Raw genomic sequence first — 20099 nt, forward strand, 5'->3', positions numbered from 1 at the left:
GGATGGCACTGCATATGACCCCAAGAATACCATCCCTACAGTCAAGCATGGTGGTGGCAGCATCATGCTGTGGGGCTGTTTCTCTGCCAAGGGGCCTGGCCATCTGGTCCGCATCCATGGGAAGATGGATAGCACAGCCTACCTGGAGATTTTGGCCAAGAACCTCCGCTCCTCCATCAAGGATCTTAAGATGGGTGGTAATTTCATCTTCCAACAAGACAACGACCCAAAGCACACAGCCAAGAAAACCAAGGCCTGGTTCAAGAGGGAAAAAGTCAAGGTGTTGGAGTGGCCTAGTCAGTCTCCTGACCTTAACCCAATTGAAAGCTTGTGGAAGGAGCTCAAGAATAAAGTCCACATGAGACTCCCAAAGAACCTAGATAACTTGGAGAAGATCTGCATGGAGGAGTGGGCCAAGATAACTCCACAGACCTGTGCCGGCCTGATCAGGTCTTATAAAAGACGATTAGCTAAAATTGCAAACAAGGGTTATTCCACAAAATATTAAACATAGGGGTTGTATAATAATTGACCCACACTTTTATGTTTAAAATTTAATAAAATTCAACTGAGCAACATAACTTTTTGGTTTGTAAGATTTATGCTTCTGTTCATAAAACCTACTCTCGTTTGCAGTTTGAAGGCTCTAGCTTATTTGCATCTTATCAAACCAGCTAAATCTGCAGGGGGTTGAATACTACTTGTAGGCACTGTATATGTGTATTATTGTAGTTCTGGCTCAAACATGAAATCCTGATTCAAGTGTTTGGCAATAAAATTGTAGTAATGGGATAATGGGCATCAGGTATTGATACATCCATTATTAACTGCGAAGGTAAAGGGCCTTTCATTATTTAGTTAGTTTTTTATTTATTTTTTTTATTTTATATATTTTTTAACAATACACAGAGGAAATAGAAAATTAAAAATAAAGTGAAAATAATAAGGCAAAATAAAATCTTGCCAATTCAGAAAATGTTTGCATCTGTCAAATATTTAAGTAGACCTACCATGGTCCTGTAACATGCCAAAGTAGCCAGTGTGTTTACTATAGTCTTCTACATGCAAGTTTCTAAGATCTTGTCTACAGTAAAGGCTTGTTCACACCTTGTGTATTTGCAGCAGGTTTTTTTTTTTTTGTGTATCAAACGCAGAGTTTTACAGTCTGAACATGATGTATGTAATTTCCAAAATGTCATCCACACACTGAGGTGTTTTTTTTTTTCTTTTCCCTTGTGTGTTTAAACCATCAATGCGTCTTTCCAGTCTCCAGCATGTCCATTCTTTCAGTGTTTTTATAGCTTTTTTTTTCCATCCACTCAAACAAATGCCAATAAAATGCAACAAAAATCGTTTCGTGCCGACACCATGTGGGGAAAAAAACGCTGGAAAAACAATACTCCTTATCTACTACTACTTAAAGGGGTTTTCGCCTGGAAAAAAATTTCATTTTAATCAATAGATCTTTGAATAATAACAACTTCCACAATTGGATGTGCTTATCTCAGCACAGGAACATTTTATTTAATCTTATAAATGTGCCCCTGCTGTGTACTGTGTAAAGGCTGTGTCTGACCGTACAGAAACATGGTCTGAACATACCACAGCTCCTGGGCAGGGCGGGATGCAAAAGAGTATACAGACATTACAGCAGGGGATTCTTTCTTTGAAGTAAGACATTGTTTAAAAACAGGCAGGTAAATGTTTTACCTCACAAAAAGAATCAGCTGTGATCCCTTGCTGTAATGTCTGTATACTCTTTTTCTCCTCCACTGCCCAGGAGATGTGGTATGATCAGACCATGTTCCTGTATGGTCAGACACAGCCATTACACTGTACATAGCAGGGGCACATTTATAAGATTATCTCGGCACAGGAACATTTTATTTAAACACATCCAATTGTGGAACTTATTATTATTCCAAAATCTGATTAAAATGAACCTTTGTTCATGGGAAAACTCCTTTAATTACTACTTACAGTTTCTTTAGTTTTTACAAAAAAGCATAAAAAACCTTTTCTTGGATGTCCTTTATTAATCTTAAAGGGATGAAATGTTGTTCATTTGGTCTCTGTGCCTCCAGATCTACCTTATTTGTAGTGAGCAGAATAGCAGTCTGAGACTCTATTCTACCCAGAGCTTAAAAAAGAAGGAAAAAAGTACTGCGTTCACTAATTATTTATCTGCTCATAATCAGATTTGTTACAATCCATTGGAACAGAAGAGGCAATAAGTGACAAACTGATTTTAATTATTTTTTTCTCTGACTCATTGTGGTATTGTAAAATTCTACCTTTTCATACTATTGATATAGCCCATTATCAGACAAAGGCACACTGATCAACTCCGTGGTCAGTAATGGCACAGGAAGCAGACAAGGGCAAGAGAAAGACTCCGTCCAAGGTAAGTCCTGTCCATTGTTATTTTCTGATCTTTATAGATAAGCTTAGTGGCCAGATTAAAAAACTGTAAGATATAAAGATTTCTGTTTTGTTAAATAGTTACGAGTTGTTTTTTTTTTATTTTAAAAAGTTTAGTTTTGATAATTACTTAAATAAATAATATTATCCAACATTTGTTTGACTTTCTTTATATCTCTTAAGACTCAGCAGGCGCATTGGGTCACGTGCACACGTTCAGTATTTGGTCAGTATTTGTAAGCCAAAATCAGGTAAAAAATGCAGAGGTGGTGATGTTTCTATTATATTTTTCCTCTGTTCCACTCCTGAATTTAACGTACAAATATTGATGTAAAAAACTGAACGTGTGAATGTGGCCTTAGGATTTATTCATTTAATGTGGTCTTGTTGCATTTTTTTGGGGTGTCTTTATTTTAAATCACATAATGTGGTTACATTACAATCTTGGAAAGAATGGCAACAAATGAGGGATGACCACCATATGTGTGTGTGTGTGTGTGTGTGTGTGTGTGTGTATATATACCAAAAATTCTGGACAATTGGGTTTTGTGAGTTGTGCCTTCAGTGTTTTAATAAAAATAAATGCAGTTTTTTTATTTTTTTTTACCCTGATTGTGTCTTGCGCTTAGAGTGACCTTTTTCATTTTACATATTTGATTTTAAAAACCTATTTTTTAAATCACATGATTTATTAATGAAATGTTTTTAAATTTTGAAAAACAAATGGGGGGGAAAAGGAACTACAAAAAGCAATGTTGCTAAAATGCATTATTAAAGGGGTATTCCTATCTCCAACATCCTGTCCCAATATGTAGTAGGTGTAGTAATAGCAGATACCGCCAATTAGAAATGTAGTAGTTTTTCTGATTCGCTATGTCTCTTTCCTCATGTGCAGGCATTGCAGATCCTTAGGTACCCATGGCTACATCCACTGATAAAGTCACAGGTAGTTAGCTAGTTGCTAGTGGTCGTAACCATGGATACCTAAGGTCCTGCAATGCCTGCACATGAGGAAAGAGACATAGTGAATCAGAAAAACTATACTACACTTCTGATTGGCGGTATTTGCTAATATTATTATTATTACACCTACTACATATTGGGATAGGATCTTGGAGATGGGAATACCCCTTTTAAAGCAAAAAACAAACTACCAACATTTCTGTTTTTAAATAGTACATGCGAGTGGTGGCTTAAAAAAAAATACGGCCACTTTTTGACCTCTTATTTGATTGTAGAAATTCTTACCTTTTATCTTTCAGCTGGCAGTTATATGAACATTCTTTCAAACTCTGAGACCCCTACTAAAGATCGGGAGATCCGAAGTCTAAAGACCGAAATGGAAATTCTGCAGAAGAAATTAGCAGGTGTGTGTTCACTGTATTGTAATTGCTATGCTCTTTGCAGCATTATATTTTTTTCAGCATCCTGCCCCAAAACATGGCCTGAAAATATCAAAGTTGTCCATATATCACATCTCTCAACTTTTCGGTATTTTTTTTGTTCACTAATGCATGTCACTTTATAGATTTTTTTTATTTTTTTTTTTTATGCTTTATTACAGATAAAAATGTGTAAAAATTTTCAGTTGTTTGCATAAACCTTAAACCTGCACTATGCAGAGGACCACAACACTAAGGCTCCCATACACCTTAGCTGACAGTTGAACCATCAGCCAAACCATTGTTTGGCTGACAACCATCCCCGAATTCCCCCATACACAGGAGCACCCACTTTGCAGGTATTCTGAAATTGGACATGCCAGGTCCTTTAATTTATCCGACAGTCCTCTATCTGGGGCCCCCATACTATTAGACTGTTGGCCATACCCATGGATATTGGCGGATTCAGCTGACTTTAGGCCAATGTGTATGAGGGTCTTAAGATTTCATCATGCTGCCATGTTCTTGGTGTCTGTCAATAGTGGTAGCCCATATAATGCAGACAGCATTTGTAAATCTGAATGGTTAAATACTACAGATGTCTTAATTTTATACATGCAAAGGCTTGTGTCAAAGTTAATTTGTTAGTTTACTCCACAGAAAAATCCACAGAACAGGATTCCATGTCAGGAGCACAAATTCAGTCCTTGGAGAAACAGATCAGGACACTGAAAAAAGATAAGGATCGATATGCCAAGGTAATTTAAAAATGCAATTTGCTTTTATGACCTTGTTGTAGGACCCGAAAAACATTAAATACAACATACATGGCGTAAGTCATCCAGTGCTCTACTTATTCATTACAGGATCTTGCCGATCTGTTGGAACAGCTAAAATCTCAAGGAGAAGAACTTAGGATAGCGGTTGAGAAGCAACGAAAGTCTCAGGATGAGCTGCGTGGAATGGAGGACAGATGTGAAGGGATAACTACCCAAAATAGTAGATTGTCCCGTAGACTGAAAGATAAAGAAGATGAGGCTGAAGCGACAGCAGAAAAAGTGAGGAGCCTGAGAAAGGACCTGCATAAAGCAGAAGCCAGTAGACGAGAGGTAGGCGCACATTCTGTACTAATACTTTTCAATGACGTACTTGTACATCTTATTACTCATGTATTTAAATATATTTTCTAAAAATAATGAATATAATATAATTTATTTATTTTTTTTTATTTTTTTTTTTGTAGGCAGAATCCCTCGTTGAGGATCTGACCATACAAGTGGAAAGACAGAAGAAGTTGCTGGATAGAAGTGAAGCACTAGCTGCTCAGGCTTCAGAAGACCTGGACAGGGTGAAGGTAATTATCACATGAGCATATGAAGACTGTTTGCAAGTTCATAGTTTAACCAAATTTTCATTTTTAGATGGCAACTTTCTATATTCTCTAGAGTGTGCACTCTGTAGCGTGCAGGATATACCCATAGTTGTGGTTTTCTGCCGATCTACAGGTACAGCAGGCTGTTTCTTCTCCCGTTATCAGCGGCTCGCTTCATAGCTACGAGATGGCACAGCAGAAAGTAGAACTTGAAAGACGGATCCAACAACTGGAGACAGAGCTTTCTCAACTAAGAGGAGAATTTTCCCGTCGGGACTCTGAACATGCCAATGAGACCAAATTACTCCGTAGAGAACTCGGAGAGAAGGAGCAAGAACTAATGTCATTAAAGCATGAATTAGAAGGAATGCATGAAATCTTTGGCAAAACAAAAAATGATAGGTAAATGTTAGAATTGTATCTTCTGTGCTTAAAGGGTTTGTGTCATGATCTTATTTCAGGAGAGCATTTCTCCTCTGCCTCCTGGCTTTCCACATGGCGGTGTGCTCCCAATTGATTCAGTTCAGACCAGCCAGTGGCCCATACTGTTCATTCTCTTATGCTGCAAACAGATAAAATACAAAGAGAGAGAGAGCGCAAAGCCCAATAGGGTTACACCTGTAGACATAGGGAATAATAGTAAAAAGGTGGTTCTCACCTGGTTAGGTTGTGTGAGGACACAACTACCATAACATATAAAAGGCAGCTGCAGCGGATCTCTAATAGGTGTCCCACAGGACCAGAATAAATCCAAAGGCGGTGTAGGTAGAGATATACGTCCGCGCCGCTGAAAAATACTCAAATCAGGAGCATATAATAAAATCCTTGTTTATTGGTAAATGCCTACGCGTTTCTGAGTGTTCCACACCCCTTCATATATTGGATATATCTGTTGGTGCCCTGATGAAGGGGTGTGGAAAACCCAGAAACGCGTAGGCATTTACCAATAAACAAGGATTTTATTATATGTTCCTGATTTGAGGATTTTTCAGCGGCGCGGACGTATATCTCTACCTACACCGCCTTTGGATTTATGCTGCAAACAGAGGCAGCTTTGCCTTTACAGAACCAGAAGAGCACCGGTGGACTGAAGTGGCAGGATTCCAGTACCAGAAGAGCACCGGTGGACTGAGGCTGGCAGGATTCCTGCACCCAGAAGAGCACCGGTGGACTGAGGCTGGCAGGATTCCTGAATACTGCCAGGCTCAGTCCACCAGTGCTCTTCTGATGCTGCAAAGGCAAAGCTGCCTCTATTTGCAGGATTCCTACAAATTCTGGATTCCTGGAGGATTCCCTAATCCTGCCATCTTCAGAACAGCAGAGAGCTTACTGCACTCCTTGACTAGGAGACCGGCCACCACAGGATAGATTTAAGTGGTGACCAGTACCCTAGCTAATGAGCAGTAAACAATAAAATGTAAAAATCCTCAGGAAGCAAATGGATCCAGCATTGGTGATAAAAGCAGCAACATTTTATGTAAACTTGTTAAAAGCCAACATGTAAGAGCAGTAAACAAGCTGCATTGCTGCTGACATGTTTTAGGCATTTCCATGTAGCATGCTACGACTAAAGGCATGAAGATGCCTGAAACGCGTCAGCAGCAGTGTAGCTTGGGTGCTGATTATACACGTTCGATTTTAAGAAGACTTTGTGTCTAAATGCTGGACCCATTTTCTTCTTGCGAATTAGTTTCTTTACACTGCCATAGACGAGGCACTGTGTAAAAAAGGCGTAGTTAAATGGTGATGTGGCATTATCCTTTTGTTTTATCTATTGAATAAAATGTAAAACTCTTCCATTCTTGAGACTAGAGAGGATTTGTAATAAAAAGTAAATTGCAAAGTTGCTTGTTTTTACAAACTCTTTGTAATTTTGTCCACTTATGATGTTGATATAGCCCCTTTAAATGTTGCCTTTACTTTATGTCTTTACTATCCTTCTGTATAGGTTCCATTAGACATCCCTAATCTCAATGTATTTGCAGTCTTTGACAGCTTATTATTTAAAGGTTGCTTGTAGGTAGTACTTCTATCATTTGTATTTGCCCACTCAGTGCCCGCACACAAGAGGAGGAGCTTCAAAAGATACAAAAGGCAAATGAGCGGGAGAAAAATCAACTTAAAGAAGAGAACCAAAAACTTCAGGAAGATATGGCCAAGGTGAGAGTTATGTTCTGACTGCACCTTGAAGTCGCTCTTCAGTAATAGCAGGGTACTTTTGTAAGATTATTTAAAATATTTCTTTATTTAGCTGAAGACCATATCAGAAAAGCTGTCCACTTCTCAGAAGCAACTGGAAGAAGAAGTCCGATTATTGGAAGATAAGAAAGAGACAATAGCCAACTGGGAAGCCCAGATTACAGACATTCTCCAGTGGTGAGCTGTCATCTTTCTTTTCCCTTTACATCAACCATAGCATTGTTTATGTTCAAATATATCATAAAAATTATATTCATATAGCTAGTTTAAACCCCTTCCTGACATAAAATGTAACTGTACTTGCAGTTTCTGGCCCCCTTGTATGGGACGAGCTCAGATGCTGAGTCTGCTCCAAACCAGGCATATGCTAGCTGTATTATACTGCAGAGACCAGAGTTGGCTCCAATTGGTTTTATTTAACCATATAAATGCTGCTATCTACATGATTGGTCACATAGTTGGGTACTGATGGGCTGCCGTAGAAGCCCAGGGTCCTACTGAAGGTCTCCATGGCTGCCATCTTGGTCCTCCTGTGAAAGCAAATCCTGTGGCTGGGGTTTAAATGCCCAACCAATGGTGTAGCAAAATAAACCTTCAACTTACACCAGAAGTTAACATAGATTTGTTCTACAGTTTGCATTAGTATTCGAACGGGTGTAGAATTCCATTTCTGGCACAAGTTTAGAGAAAGATGTGCCAAGTTTATTACGAGGTGTGCGATTCAAACTGTGCTGGAATAAGATGCAACAAAGTGAAGAAAATATCCCTTTTACAGTTTGTTACTTTCTTGAGATGTGTGTAAACATTCCCATTTTTTTTATTCCATTAATTGCTATTACAATAGGTGAATTTAATTTCCAATCTAATATAACTTCAAATATACATGTAATTCTTCTTTTTTTTTTCCCTGTAGGGTGAATGATGAGAAACAATCACGTGTTTATCTACAAGCCTTATCAGTCAAAATGACAGAAGAATTGGAGACACTGAAAAGTTCTGGAAGTCAAACGCCATCCAGCAAAACAGGGGTAAGAAAGTGGCGGTTCTTAAGTTATTTTTTTTAAGTTTGGAAGACAGTCGAGACAAAGACTTTTCCAATTTTTTTTTTTTACATACGTAGCCATTCAACAGTTCACCAAGATTAATTTCATCTGATGGCTTTAACTTTTTTGTTTTTTAGCAAGTTTCAAATGATCAGTTATGGATATTTTTAGTGATGACAGCATGTATTCCTTCTCACTTTCTAGGAGAGCCAATGGAAAGCACGAAGGCTGCAGAAACTAGAGGCTTCGGCACGACTCGAGCTTCAGTCCGCTCTTGATGCAGAGATCCGAGCCAAGCAGAGTTTCCAGGAGGAACTAAATAAACTTAAGTCTGAGAGTGTTGAAACAGACAGGTGCGGGCTGTCATTGTGTATAATCATTAGAACCCAATGTTGATGACTTTGTAAAAAGTTAAACATTATCTACATTTTCTACTTTATCTATTTGCTCAAAAAAACTTTTTGCATGTAGTCTTGATATACTGCTTATTACGTTGTGAAAAGAAATTACTTGAAAAGAATGATTTACGGTGTATATTATGGCTTCCCTGTAGAAAGCTACAGGAGGCAGATGAAGAAAACAAGAAGTTGAGAGTGGAAATAGAGAAGTTGCGAGAGGAAGCAAAGACAAAGGGCACAGCAGGTAAGATAAGGCTGTCCCTGGTGGAAAAATTACAGGTGGTATTAGGCTGTGTCTTCAGTGTGAATTTTTGTTTTTCAGAAAATAAGCCGCAGCGCTCTCTCATTCCTTTTCTATCATTTCGTGCTGAGGTATGAATGTCTTTAAGTGGTATGTATAATATCTATCAAGAATGAGCATTTTTTTGTCTAGGAAGTTTCATCAACGACTAGTCATGGAAATATAATAGGTTAGGGAAGCTACCATTTGTTAAGTGATACTTTGTTTTTCCCAACAGAAGGATGTTGCTGCTTCAGAAAATCCAGAACAAACTCAAGTATTGGGCAACGTCATCTTGAGACGAGGAGACAGAACTGATGTGAGTAGGAGTCCACGAGTACTGATCTTGTATTTCATTTTGGGAGCTGGAGGAAGTAATCTAAGCCAATAAGAGGAGGGTACAGTATTTTCAACGTCCTGATATTGTAATAAAAGTGTACCTTTTAAAGCTGAATGTTCTTAGTCTCATTCTCTAGGCATTAAATATATTCCAATTAGACAATGAATGTTGGAAGTGTTAAACTGGCCTAAGTATGGGCCGCGGGCCTCCTAACCCAAGCTAGATGACCTCATGGGCAGGTTAGGAGACTTATGGCTGATCCATACATTACGTTTCGTACTTGGACTATGAATGTTGGAAATATCAACCCCCCCTGTAAATTTACATTTACCTACACTATTCAGATACAAAGCTTCATAATTAGTTGCTGAATAAAAGGGAATATGGCAGGTTTGGAAGAATTTCCCTTTTGTAGCATATCATAGCTGTAACTGGGCCCAAACCTTTTCGGGCGTATTAATGGTTGGTTATCACAATAGCAATGACAACTATCATGTAGCTTAGAAACGCACAATAAAATGTATTGTATCATATCAAAGTGTTTCATCAGATTTTTACTGAACTTTAAGTGCATCATCTGAACCCTCTGCTATGGGACCAGTCGAATTATCTAAAGTGCATTGGGGCCACATGACTATACTCCGGCTGCAGATGCCGAGCCACAGATACAAGTCTATGGGAAAAGGAGGTTGAGGGAAAGTCTGTTGTGCCTACTGGTATCTAATTTCTACAGCCAGTTTTAGGATCAGATCATACCTTTTACTTATAATGCTCATCCCTGTTGGTTGTTGTTCAAAATGACAATCTAAAGCTGCATTCATTTTCATTTGAGTGTTCTCAAGCAAAATAAATGGTTTGTTGTATTTTATTTTTAAATTATCCATTGATATCAGATGATCAATTAAAAACATATGGAGCTCTGAAGTGTAAAGTCTGCCTTCGTGTGTCCTCTGTTTTACACTGATCCCCATTGACTTAAATGGCAAAGTCTGATCCACAAAACGGATGAAAATCTGACCTGCTCGAAGTCTCCTGGATCAGAAACACAGATCTGTTTTTAATTCTGATGTGTGTATGGATCAATGAAACTCAATGGGTTCTTGTACGAGAATACAATGGAAAGCGCAGATGTGTCACGCGGGTGTGTGAATGCAGCCTAAAAAACTGCTGTAACAAAGTGTAGGCAATTTACATAATGTGAATGTGTATTTGTAAGTGGACATCTTGACCATTTTAAACAGAGTATATTCAAAAGTTTCATAACCATAAATATCCTTTTTTGACAACATTTACAAAACTTGATGCCTATATAGTTCTGTAATTTTGTACAACATGACGTGGGTGATGTATTTTAGATGTTGCTTAGAGCTTGCTAATTCTTGATAGTAATTAGGAAAGAAGTCCATAATGTTTTGTGTAATTTGTTTTGTCTCACTAGACTGTCAAAAATAAAATGAACAGAAGATCTGTTGGTATCATAGAAAGTATCGAAGAGACTTCAGACAAGGTACCTAAGGATTCACACTTTGAGCTTCTGTTATGCCACCTCAGTGGACAGTAAATGCTATAATAGATATTGGCATAAATATTCCTTGTTGTTGGATGAAAAGTAAGCGAACTGCCGCCTTGCCCTCCTTGACCACTGGATGCAACATTTTTATTAGTTTTTTTTTTTTTTTTTTTTTGATGGTTCAGTTCTCTTAAATTTTAATCTCCCTACAGCCGAAGGTGCACACCTTCAAAGTGAAGAACTTTACATCCCCGACAAAATGTCTCCGCTGTACATCTGTCATGGTTGGACTGGTGCGGCAAGGCGTGTGCTGTGAAGGTGAGAATTGCTTCTTTTTCGATCTATTGTCTTTGTTCTTAAGGATATTATAGAATTAATGTTTTTTTTTTGTTTTTTTTAAATATTTCTGCAGTGTGCGGATACATGTGCCATCTAGCCTGTTGTGATGGTGCCACAATCTGCCCTTCACCCCCTAGTCAAAATAAGAGAATTCTTGGAGTAGACCCAAACACTGGCAGTGGTACTGCGATGGAAGGAAACTTATCGGTTAGTTGATTTTTCTGGGGGTTTTTTTATCATAGAGTTGACCTGGTACATAATACTGCCAGAACAGGTAAAAATGGGTTATAACATGAAAATATCAAAGGGTGTAACTTTAGGGGTTGTCTCCACACCAGAGTCCTGGAGCCTAAGACTGGCTCAGCCAACTCTTTCACCAGTGACCCTCCATTATCCCACATACATATGCATGCTCAGCTCTTTCAAGTGTGCAGCCTTATATGTGGTTATCAGAGGGTGGTTATCAATGGAGTAAGCTCAGGGTGTGTCAGGGTTACTAGCGGGGTGCCTCAAGGGTCTGTCTTGGGCCCTATATTATTTAATATATTTATTAATGATCTAGTGGAAGGATTGCATAGTAAAATAGCAATATTTGCAGATGATGCTAAACTTTGTAAAGTAGTTAATACAGATGAGGATAGGGCACAGCTACAGGAGGATTTAGATAAATTGGGGAGTTGGGCCAAAAAATGGCAAATGGGGTTCAATGCCGATAAATGTAAGGTCATGCACATGGGAAAGAAAAACAGCAGTCACCCATAAATATTAAATGGGAAACCGTTGGGGAAATCTGACATGGAGAAGGACCTGGGCGTCTTGGTTAATAGCAAATTAAATTGGAGTGCCCAGTGTCAGGCAGCAGCTGCGAAGGCAAATAGAGTCATGGCATGCATCAGAAGAGGAATAGGAGCATGTGATGAGAACATTGTTCTTCCTCTGTATAAAGCGCTGGTAAGGCCGCACTTAGAATATTGTGCACAGTTCTGGGCTCCGGTGCTCAGGAAAGACATATTGGAGCTAGAGAGGGTACAAAGGAGGGCGACTAAGGTAATAAAGGGAATGGAGGGACTAGAATACCCAGAGAGGTTGTCAAAATTAGGCCTATTTACGTTGGAAAAGAGAAGGCTTAGGGGAGACCTCATAAACATGTATAAATACATCAGGGGGCAGTAAAGAGATCTCTCCCATGACCTGTTTATACCAAGGATGGTGACAAAGACGAGGGGGCACACTATGCGTCTGGAGGAAAGGAGGTTCCTGCACCAGTATAGAAGGGGATTCTTTACGGTCAGAGCCATGAGACTCTGGAACTCTCTGGGAGAGGAAGTGGTGATGTCCAACTCACTTAGTTCAAGAGAGGCCTGGACGCCTTTCTTGAGAACAATAAAATTACATCTTATGCTTAGTTAATTAATCCAGGGATTTAATCTGACTGCCAGATTGGTGTCGGGAAGTGAATTTTTCCTCAATGATGTAAATTGGCCTATACCGCATGTTTTTTTGTTGCCTTCCCCTGGATCAACGCTGCGGAATAGCTGCAGTGCACAAGAAATAGGCTGAACTGGATGGACGATTGTCTTTTTTCGGCCTTATAAACTATGAAACTATATCTTGTCTATATAGATTTCCATGGGCAGGTGTGAAACAGTCAGGTCTAGGTCCTGGTCTGCCCCCTTCTATATTGAGGCCTGCTGGTACATAGAGAGGAGAACTATTAATGTTAGGGTTCATCCTGAGTGGGTACACCTTGTTGCGGTGAAATGGCTTTTATGTTTTATCGATCAAAATGGTACAAAATAAGTACCCGCTGTTGTTTAAATGTAACACTATTATTTACTTACTGCAGGGTATTTACTTATTTGTTTGTTTTTTTTATCCTAAATTATGTTAATATGTAGATCACTGCTTTTATTTTCTGATGGAAAGTAGAACATGTTTACTCTGGGAACTTAAAATGTGAACATATCCGAAGAAAACTGATGTATATGTATAACTTGCAGTGTGTGTGTATGTATATATATATATATATATATATATATATATATATATATATATATATATATATATATATATATATATATATATATATATATATATATATATATATATATATATATATATATATATATATATATATATATATATATATAATAATATAATTATTGCAAGTTCTGTGATTCACTGCTGTGCTCTGTTATTTGCTTACTGTAGATTATACACCTTCTCTATTGCAGTTTGTGTTTATAATATTATTATTCTTTAGATCCCTAAGCCAGCAGGAGTAAAGAAGGGATGGCAGCGAGCCTACGTAATTATAAGTGACTTCAAGGTCCTTGTGTATGATGCCAGCTGTCAGTGTAATACCACTATTCTACAGGTCATCGATATAAGGCGAGTATCCACAATGTCCATACTTCCTTATTTTTCTTATTGTATTTCCAGCTGTAATTAATAATTATCTCAATACTTTTTCTGTGCAGAGATCAACATTTTTCTGCCAGTTCCGTCTTTGAGTCTGATGTCATTCATGCTAATCCCAAAGACATTCCCTGTATATTTCGGGTGCGTAGTGAAGACTTTGAATTTGAAGAATTAAGGATTTCGAGAGGGTTTTGACCAAATATAAATATATGTTCAGTCATTACTGCTGCTACAAGCTTAGTAGCTTAGCTTAACTGGGATCTTAAAGGGGTTTTCCCACAAAAAAGTTCATTTTAATCAATAGATCTTGGAATAATAATAATTTCCACAATTGGATGTGATTAAATAAAATGTTCCTGTGCTGAGATAATCTTAGAAATGTGCCCCTGCTGTGTACTGTGTAATGGCAGTGTCTGACCGTACAGGAACATGGTCTGTTCATACCACATCTCCTGGGCAGGGGAGGATGCAAAAGAGTATACAGACATTACAGCATGGGGGTCACAGCTGATTCTTTCTTTGGAGGTAAAACATTGCTTAAAACAGGCAGAGAGGTTTTACAGTACAAAAACATTCTCTGCCTTTTTTAAGCAATGTTTTACCTCCAAAAAAGAATCAGCTGTGATCTCCTGCTGTAATGTCTGTATACTCTTTTGCGTCCTCCCCTGTCCAGGAGATGTGGTATGATCAGACCATGTCCCTGTACGGTCAGACACAGCCATTACACAGTACACAGCAGGGGCACATTTATAAGATTATCTCAGCACAGGAACATTTAAAAAAAAAACAAACATCCAATTGTGGAAGTTATTATTCCAAGATCTATTGATTAAAATTAACTTTATTCATTGGAAAACCCCTTTTAATTTTTTTTCAATGGAGAATCTCTTTATCTCTTGTACAAAGAATAGGTGATAACTTGTTGACCGGTCAGCGTCTGACCTCAGGAACCTGCATTGCTTGGCAAAACGGGGGAACCTTCATCCCTGTTGGAATGTGGCGGCAGTGCGAATGCCCGACCTGCACTTCATTCACTCCCTTTGGGGCTCCTGAGTGTTGCACTAGGCTTTTCCAGCATCGCTTTAGAGAATAAATGGTGGTCAGGTGTCTGACCTGCAGTACAATCTTGTAACCACTGATAAACGATCCCCATCAGAGATTAATAAAAATAAATCCCCCATCTAACAATCTGTGTGGGTCCCAGCGGTGGACACCCACTAATCGGCAATTTGGATAGGACCTGTGGATAGGACAGGTGATAACTTATTTTCATTGGGCAACCCCTTTAAGCATGTTCCCATATGCTAGTATACCTAGATGCCATCCTGGTGACTGGGTCAACTGAGTGACAGCCCACATGAAAAACTTTATGGGTGACCTTATTGGTTATTGCTCTTCTTTCCTACCATCTGGAGTAACTAAGAAAAGGCTGGATATGGAGTTATTTTTTAACTGGGTTTGATGTGATTTTTTTTAATGGCTGATCATCCAATCATTGCTACGTTTCCATCTGTCGCAGGTGACCTTCTCACAGCTCAGCTCCCCATTCACCATGTCCTCTCAGCTTCTGCTGGCAGAGACTTCAGAGGAAATGCAGAAATGGGTACAAGTGCTGAAGGAGCTTCAGTCGCTGCTGCGGGAGCAGAGGTCTCAAGATCTTTCTGTTCGGTTGTTGAAGGAGGCATATGACAGTGCATTGCCCCTCATACGCACAACAATCTGTGCCGCTATCATGGGTAATGTATATTTATGGCATTAAAATAAGTGTAAGTTCTGTATACCGCTGCAGAGTACGGGTAAGGTGTAAATGTGTTTTTCAGACCAGGAAAGAATTGCTTTGGGGACAGAAGATGGCCTTTACCTGTTGCACATGAGTAAAAATGGTGAGACTGTTTCTAACTATTTGGTGGTGAGCATGTTTTCCCTTCAAGCTATGCAGTGGGGGCATCATAATTTATTCCTTTTATCAGAAAATAATGCATTTTTTTTAAATCTGGTTTTAATGTTAATATACATGAAAAGTAAAAAAATATAAATATATATATATCTCTCTCATTTGACACCAGACAGCAATTCCTGTGTCAGCACGTGATCAATTCTGTCATGGCCACTGCATAAACAAGATAAAAGGACTGATTTAGCCGAGTCAGCCAGCCCCCTTCACGCACAGCACCTAAGGCCATGTTTTTTTGTTTTTTTTATGAGCAACTTCTTTAAGTACGATCTACTATAATACTGATTTTATGATGAATCATGCATGCCTATATTATATGTAATTTTTGTTGCAAAAAAAAACAAACAAACCATGGCGCACCACAAGAAATGTAGAAATTTTAAAATATTGTTGACTGACATGCCATATTGGGGAGGGTTGATCACACTGACAATGGTCACCATAACACTGTAGCTACAAGACATATACCTTACATTAGGTATGTTTTTAGATTTATAGTTAAAAAAAAAAAAAAATCTAGTTTTTACTTTTAGCGCAAGTTAAATTATAACTTATAATTTGTATATTTTTTTTATTAAACTAGAAATCACGCAGCTGGGAGACTGCAAGCGTGTGTTGTCCTTGCGCTGTGTCCCAGAAGTCCAGCAGTTGGCGGTCCTTTGTGGGAAGAGTCATAGTGTCCGTCTCTTCACCTGGGACCTCCCACCGGACTCTCCTGGAGTGAAGATCCCTGAAGCAAAGGGCTGCCAAGCCATTACAACTGGGTTGGTCTGCCAAGGCTCAACTTCTGTCCTATGTGCTGCATCCAAGCGTCAGGTCGTCTGCTTCCAATTAACCAACCGAAAGGGTCTTCCCCGGCGAATTAAAGAGTTCCAAGCAGCCGGAGTTGTACAGTGTATGGACATCCTGGGGGAAAGACTTTGTGTTGGGTTTACATCTGGTTTTTCTCTTTATCCTCTCCTAAATGAAGGGGCACCATTGAACTTTCCAAATCCAGATGATCCCAAGCTAACCTTCCTTATACAAGCTGCCCCTGATGCACTCTGTGCAGCAAGACTGGCACTTAGCGAGTATCTATTATGCTTCTCCACATTTGCAATATATGTGAATGCAGAGGGGAAAAAGTCGCGTTCACAAGAAATCATGTGGCCCGCACCTCCATTGGCTTGCTGTAAGTGTAATACTTAATTTTCAGATTTATTTTTTTTACCAACTGTAAATTAGTATATTTATTTACATACAAATAATAACTTTTGAGGATGTTGTTTTGTTGTGTTCGTACACAATATTGCCCCTATTTATTTTTCTTTTTTCATATATTGATTCTATAAATTAATAATTTACTTTGTTAGCCCCCAAATTCAGCATGATTGCTGTGTGGCATATTAATATCCAGATATTGCATCATCTCACTTGGACTGTTAGTAAATCTTATTTATTAAGAAATATGTCCTAGGCAGAGAATGGAGTAGCCATTTTAGGGTGATTTTTTTTTTTTTTAGGATGGTGAGAGCACATCAGAGTTCACAGCTTAACAATAGATTATAAAAGAAAACAAAATAAACTCGTGGTCTCATGGTGCGCTGCCAGTTACTGGGAGATCAAAGGTAGCGTAAAGAACTTCATCAGGCGTACCTGATTCTTCCAAAAATAGATATAGGAAGAGAAAGCCCTACATCACTCACTTCAGTCACAGAAGGATGATGTTACTAACCGGAACACAGTCGGTGTGAGTCGGTGCTCTGCTGAGAACAGTCTGCCTGATCACAAATGACAGAGAGATTATTTTTGGACTTTTTTTTTTTTTTTTATTAAAAGAAAAAAAATAGTCCATTGTTATTAAATGGACTGTGGTTACTACCGGGCTACCATCCATTTCAATGATGAGGTGACTTGGACATTATCAAGTCTGTGTTTGCTTTAGAGATTGATTTCTCTTAGTACTGTATCCAACCACTTCCAGAGTGTTAGAGAAATCTATTAATGGCAATTTGGAGTACCTGCGATTCACAGTGAATAAATGCTGCAAATTACATATTGGAAAATAATTTGCATTTTGAATTTTAAGTGCACCTTCTTCTGTCTATGCACTACAGTAGGGTGTGTGATTTATGGCAACAGAAATTAATTACAATAATCTTTTGACATTTGTTTGTCAATGGACTTCAGAAATTGTAGATAATGTTTAGTGCTGTAATGCTGCCTAAGGCTATTTTCACACGTTGCGTTTTTGAAGCGTTTTTTTTTTTCTGCAGCCAAACCTGATCTCTTGGCACAAAAAAGTCAGTTTTCCAGAGATTTTTCTGCGTTTCTTTACAGAGTTTTTGTCGGGGTACATTTGTCTCTTGTGCTTGCTGATAAGTTATTTATTTTTATTTTTTTCCACTAAACTGATTCAACTTCCTCCAGGTTTTGGCAGCAAAAGCTAATACCTGCGTTTTTTTTTCAGCATTTTTACACTATCCATTGTTTTCAATGGGTGAAAAACGCTGAAAGAAGTTACCTGCTGTATCTTGCAAAAAAAACAAGGTATTTGACAAAATACTGAGGACAAAAAAAACTAAGCTCTGGGCATGAGATTTCTGAAATCATAGACTTTTACAGTGCCAGCAAACGCAGGTAAAAATTTGCAAAAAAAAATGCATTAAAAAAAAAAGCTGAGAACGCAACATGTGAACATAGGCCTCCAGCAGTACAGCGGAGCTGTTAACTGCTTCACCTTCTATATGAAGTGACTCTGCTCATCCTGTACAAATCTATACTGCAAAACTGACAAGTGAACTACAACAAGCAGTCTCTATTGTATCTGCTCTAGCCGGCAGTGTGACAACTACAATATACAGTTGTGCTCAAAAGTTTACATACCCCTGGCAGAATTTTTGCTTTCTTGGCCTTGTTTCAAAGAATATGAATGATAACAAAAAACTTTTTCTCCACTCATGGTTATTGATTGGGTGAAGCCATTTATGGCCAAACTACTGTGTTTTTTCTTTTTAAATCTTAATAACAACCAAAAACATCCAAATGACCCTGATCAAAAGTTCACGTACCCTGGTGATTTTGGCCTGATAACATGCACAGAATTTGACACAAACGGGTTTGAATGGCTACTAAAGGTACCATCTTCACCTGTGACCTGTTTGCTTGTAAACAGTGTGTGTGCATAAAAGCTGAGTGAGTTTCTGGGATCCAGACAGACTCTTGCATCTTTCATCCAGCCACTGACGTTTCTGGATTGAAAGTCATCGGGAAAGCAAAAGAATTGTCAACGGATCTACAGGAAAAGGTAGTTGAACTGTATAACACAGGAAAGGGATACAAAAAAATATCCAAGGAATTGATAATGCCAGTCAGCAGCATTCAAACTGTGATTAACAAATGGAAAATCATGGGCTCTGTAAAAACCAAACCACGGTCAGGTAGGCCAACAAAAATTTCGGCCTTAGCTGCTAGGAAAATTATTCGGGATGCAAAGTAAAACCCACAAATAACCACATCAGCTGAAATTCAGGACTCTCTGAAAACTAGCGGTGTGGCCACTTCAAGATGCACAATAAGGAGGCACTTGAAGAAAAATGGGCTGCATGGTCGAGTCTCCAGAAGAAAGCCATTACTGCTCAAATGCCACAAAATATCTTGCCTACAATACACCAAACAGCACAGAGACAAGCCTCAAAACTTCTAGAACAAGGTCATTTGGAGTGATGAGGCCAAAATTGAAATTTTTGGCCACAAGCATAAACGTTACATTTGGAGAGAGGTCAACAAGGCCTATGATGAAAGGAACACCATTCCTACAGTAAAGCGCGGAGGTGGATCTCTGATGTTTTGGGGATGTGTGAGCTACAAAGGCACAGGAAACTGGGTAAAAGTTGAAGGAAAGATAAAAGCAGCACGTTATCAGCAAATACTGGAGGCAAATTTGCACTCATCAGCCCTGAAGCAGCGCATGGGACGTACTTGGACGTTCCAACATGACAACGATCCAAAACACAAGGCCAAGTCGACCTGTCATTGGCTACAGCAGAACAAAGTGAAGGTTCTGGAGTGGCCATCTCAGTCTCCTGACCTCAATATCATTGAGCCACTCTGGGGAGATCTCAAGCGCGCAGTTCATGCTAGACAGCCCATGAATTTACAGGAACTGGAGGCTTTTTTTCCAAGAAGAATGGGCAGCTTTACCATCTGAGAAAATAAAGAACCTCATCCACAACTACCACAAAAGACTTCAAGCTGTCATTGATGTTAGAGGGGGCAATACACGTTATTAAGAACTGGGGTATGTGAACTTTTGATCAGGGTCATTTGCATGTTTTTGGTTGTCATTAAGATTTAAAAAGAGAAAACACAGTAGTTTAACAATAAATGGCTTCACCCAACCAATAACCATGAGTGGAGAAAAAGTTTTTTTGTTATCATTCATATTCTCTGAAACAAGGC

General features: G+C 38.7%; 1 protein-coding gene across 1 annotated transcript in view; it reads left to right on the forward strand.

Annotated features, from left to right (window-relative positions):
• Positions 1-20099, forward strand: part of CDC42BPG (CDC42 binding protein kinase gamma) — a 150403-nt gene that overhangs the window by 114176 nt on the left and 16128 nt on the right. Inside the window, exons 10-30 of the mRNA XM_073658602.1 lie at positions 2316-2404; positions 3684-3788; positions 4464-4561; positions 4670-4912; positions 5047-5157; positions 5309-5577; positions 7230-7335; positions 7427-7551; positions 8288-8402; positions 8622-8770; positions 8971-9059; positions 9138-9187; positions 9334-9414; positions 10874-10942; positions 11158-11263; positions 11358-11491; positions 13548-13675; positions 13765-13846; positions 15225-15441; positions 15526-15588; positions 16243-16830. Coding sequence (XP_073514703.1) covers positions 2316-2404; positions 3684-3788; positions 4464-4561; positions 4670-4912; positions 5047-5157; positions 5309-5577; positions 7230-7335; positions 7427-7551; positions 8288-8402; positions 8622-8770; positions 8971-9059; positions 9138-9187; positions 9334-9414; positions 10874-10942; positions 11158-11263; positions 11358-11491; positions 13548-13675; positions 13765-13846; positions 15225-15441; positions 15526-15588; positions 16243-16830 — 3017 coding nt within the window. The remainder of the gene's footprint in view (positions 1-2315; positions 2405-3683; positions 3789-4463; positions 4562-4669; positions 4913-5046; positions 5158-5308; positions 5578-7229; positions 7336-7426; positions 7552-8287; positions 8403-8621; positions 8771-8970; positions 9060-9137; positions 9188-9333; positions 9415-10873; positions 10943-11157; positions 11264-11357; positions 11492-13547; positions 13676-13764; positions 13847-15224; positions 15442-15525; positions 15589-16242; positions 16831-20099) is intronic.

Source organism: Phyllobates terribilis, unplaced genomic scaffold, assembly GCF_046119375.1.
Source record: "Phyllobates terribilis strain yellow unplaced genomic scaffold, ASM4611937v1 Scaffold_13__5_contigs__length_258822181, whole genome shotgun sequence".
Lineage (NCBI taxonomy): Eukaryota > Metazoa > Chordata > Amphibia > Anura > Dendrobatidae > Phyllobates > Phyllobates terribilis.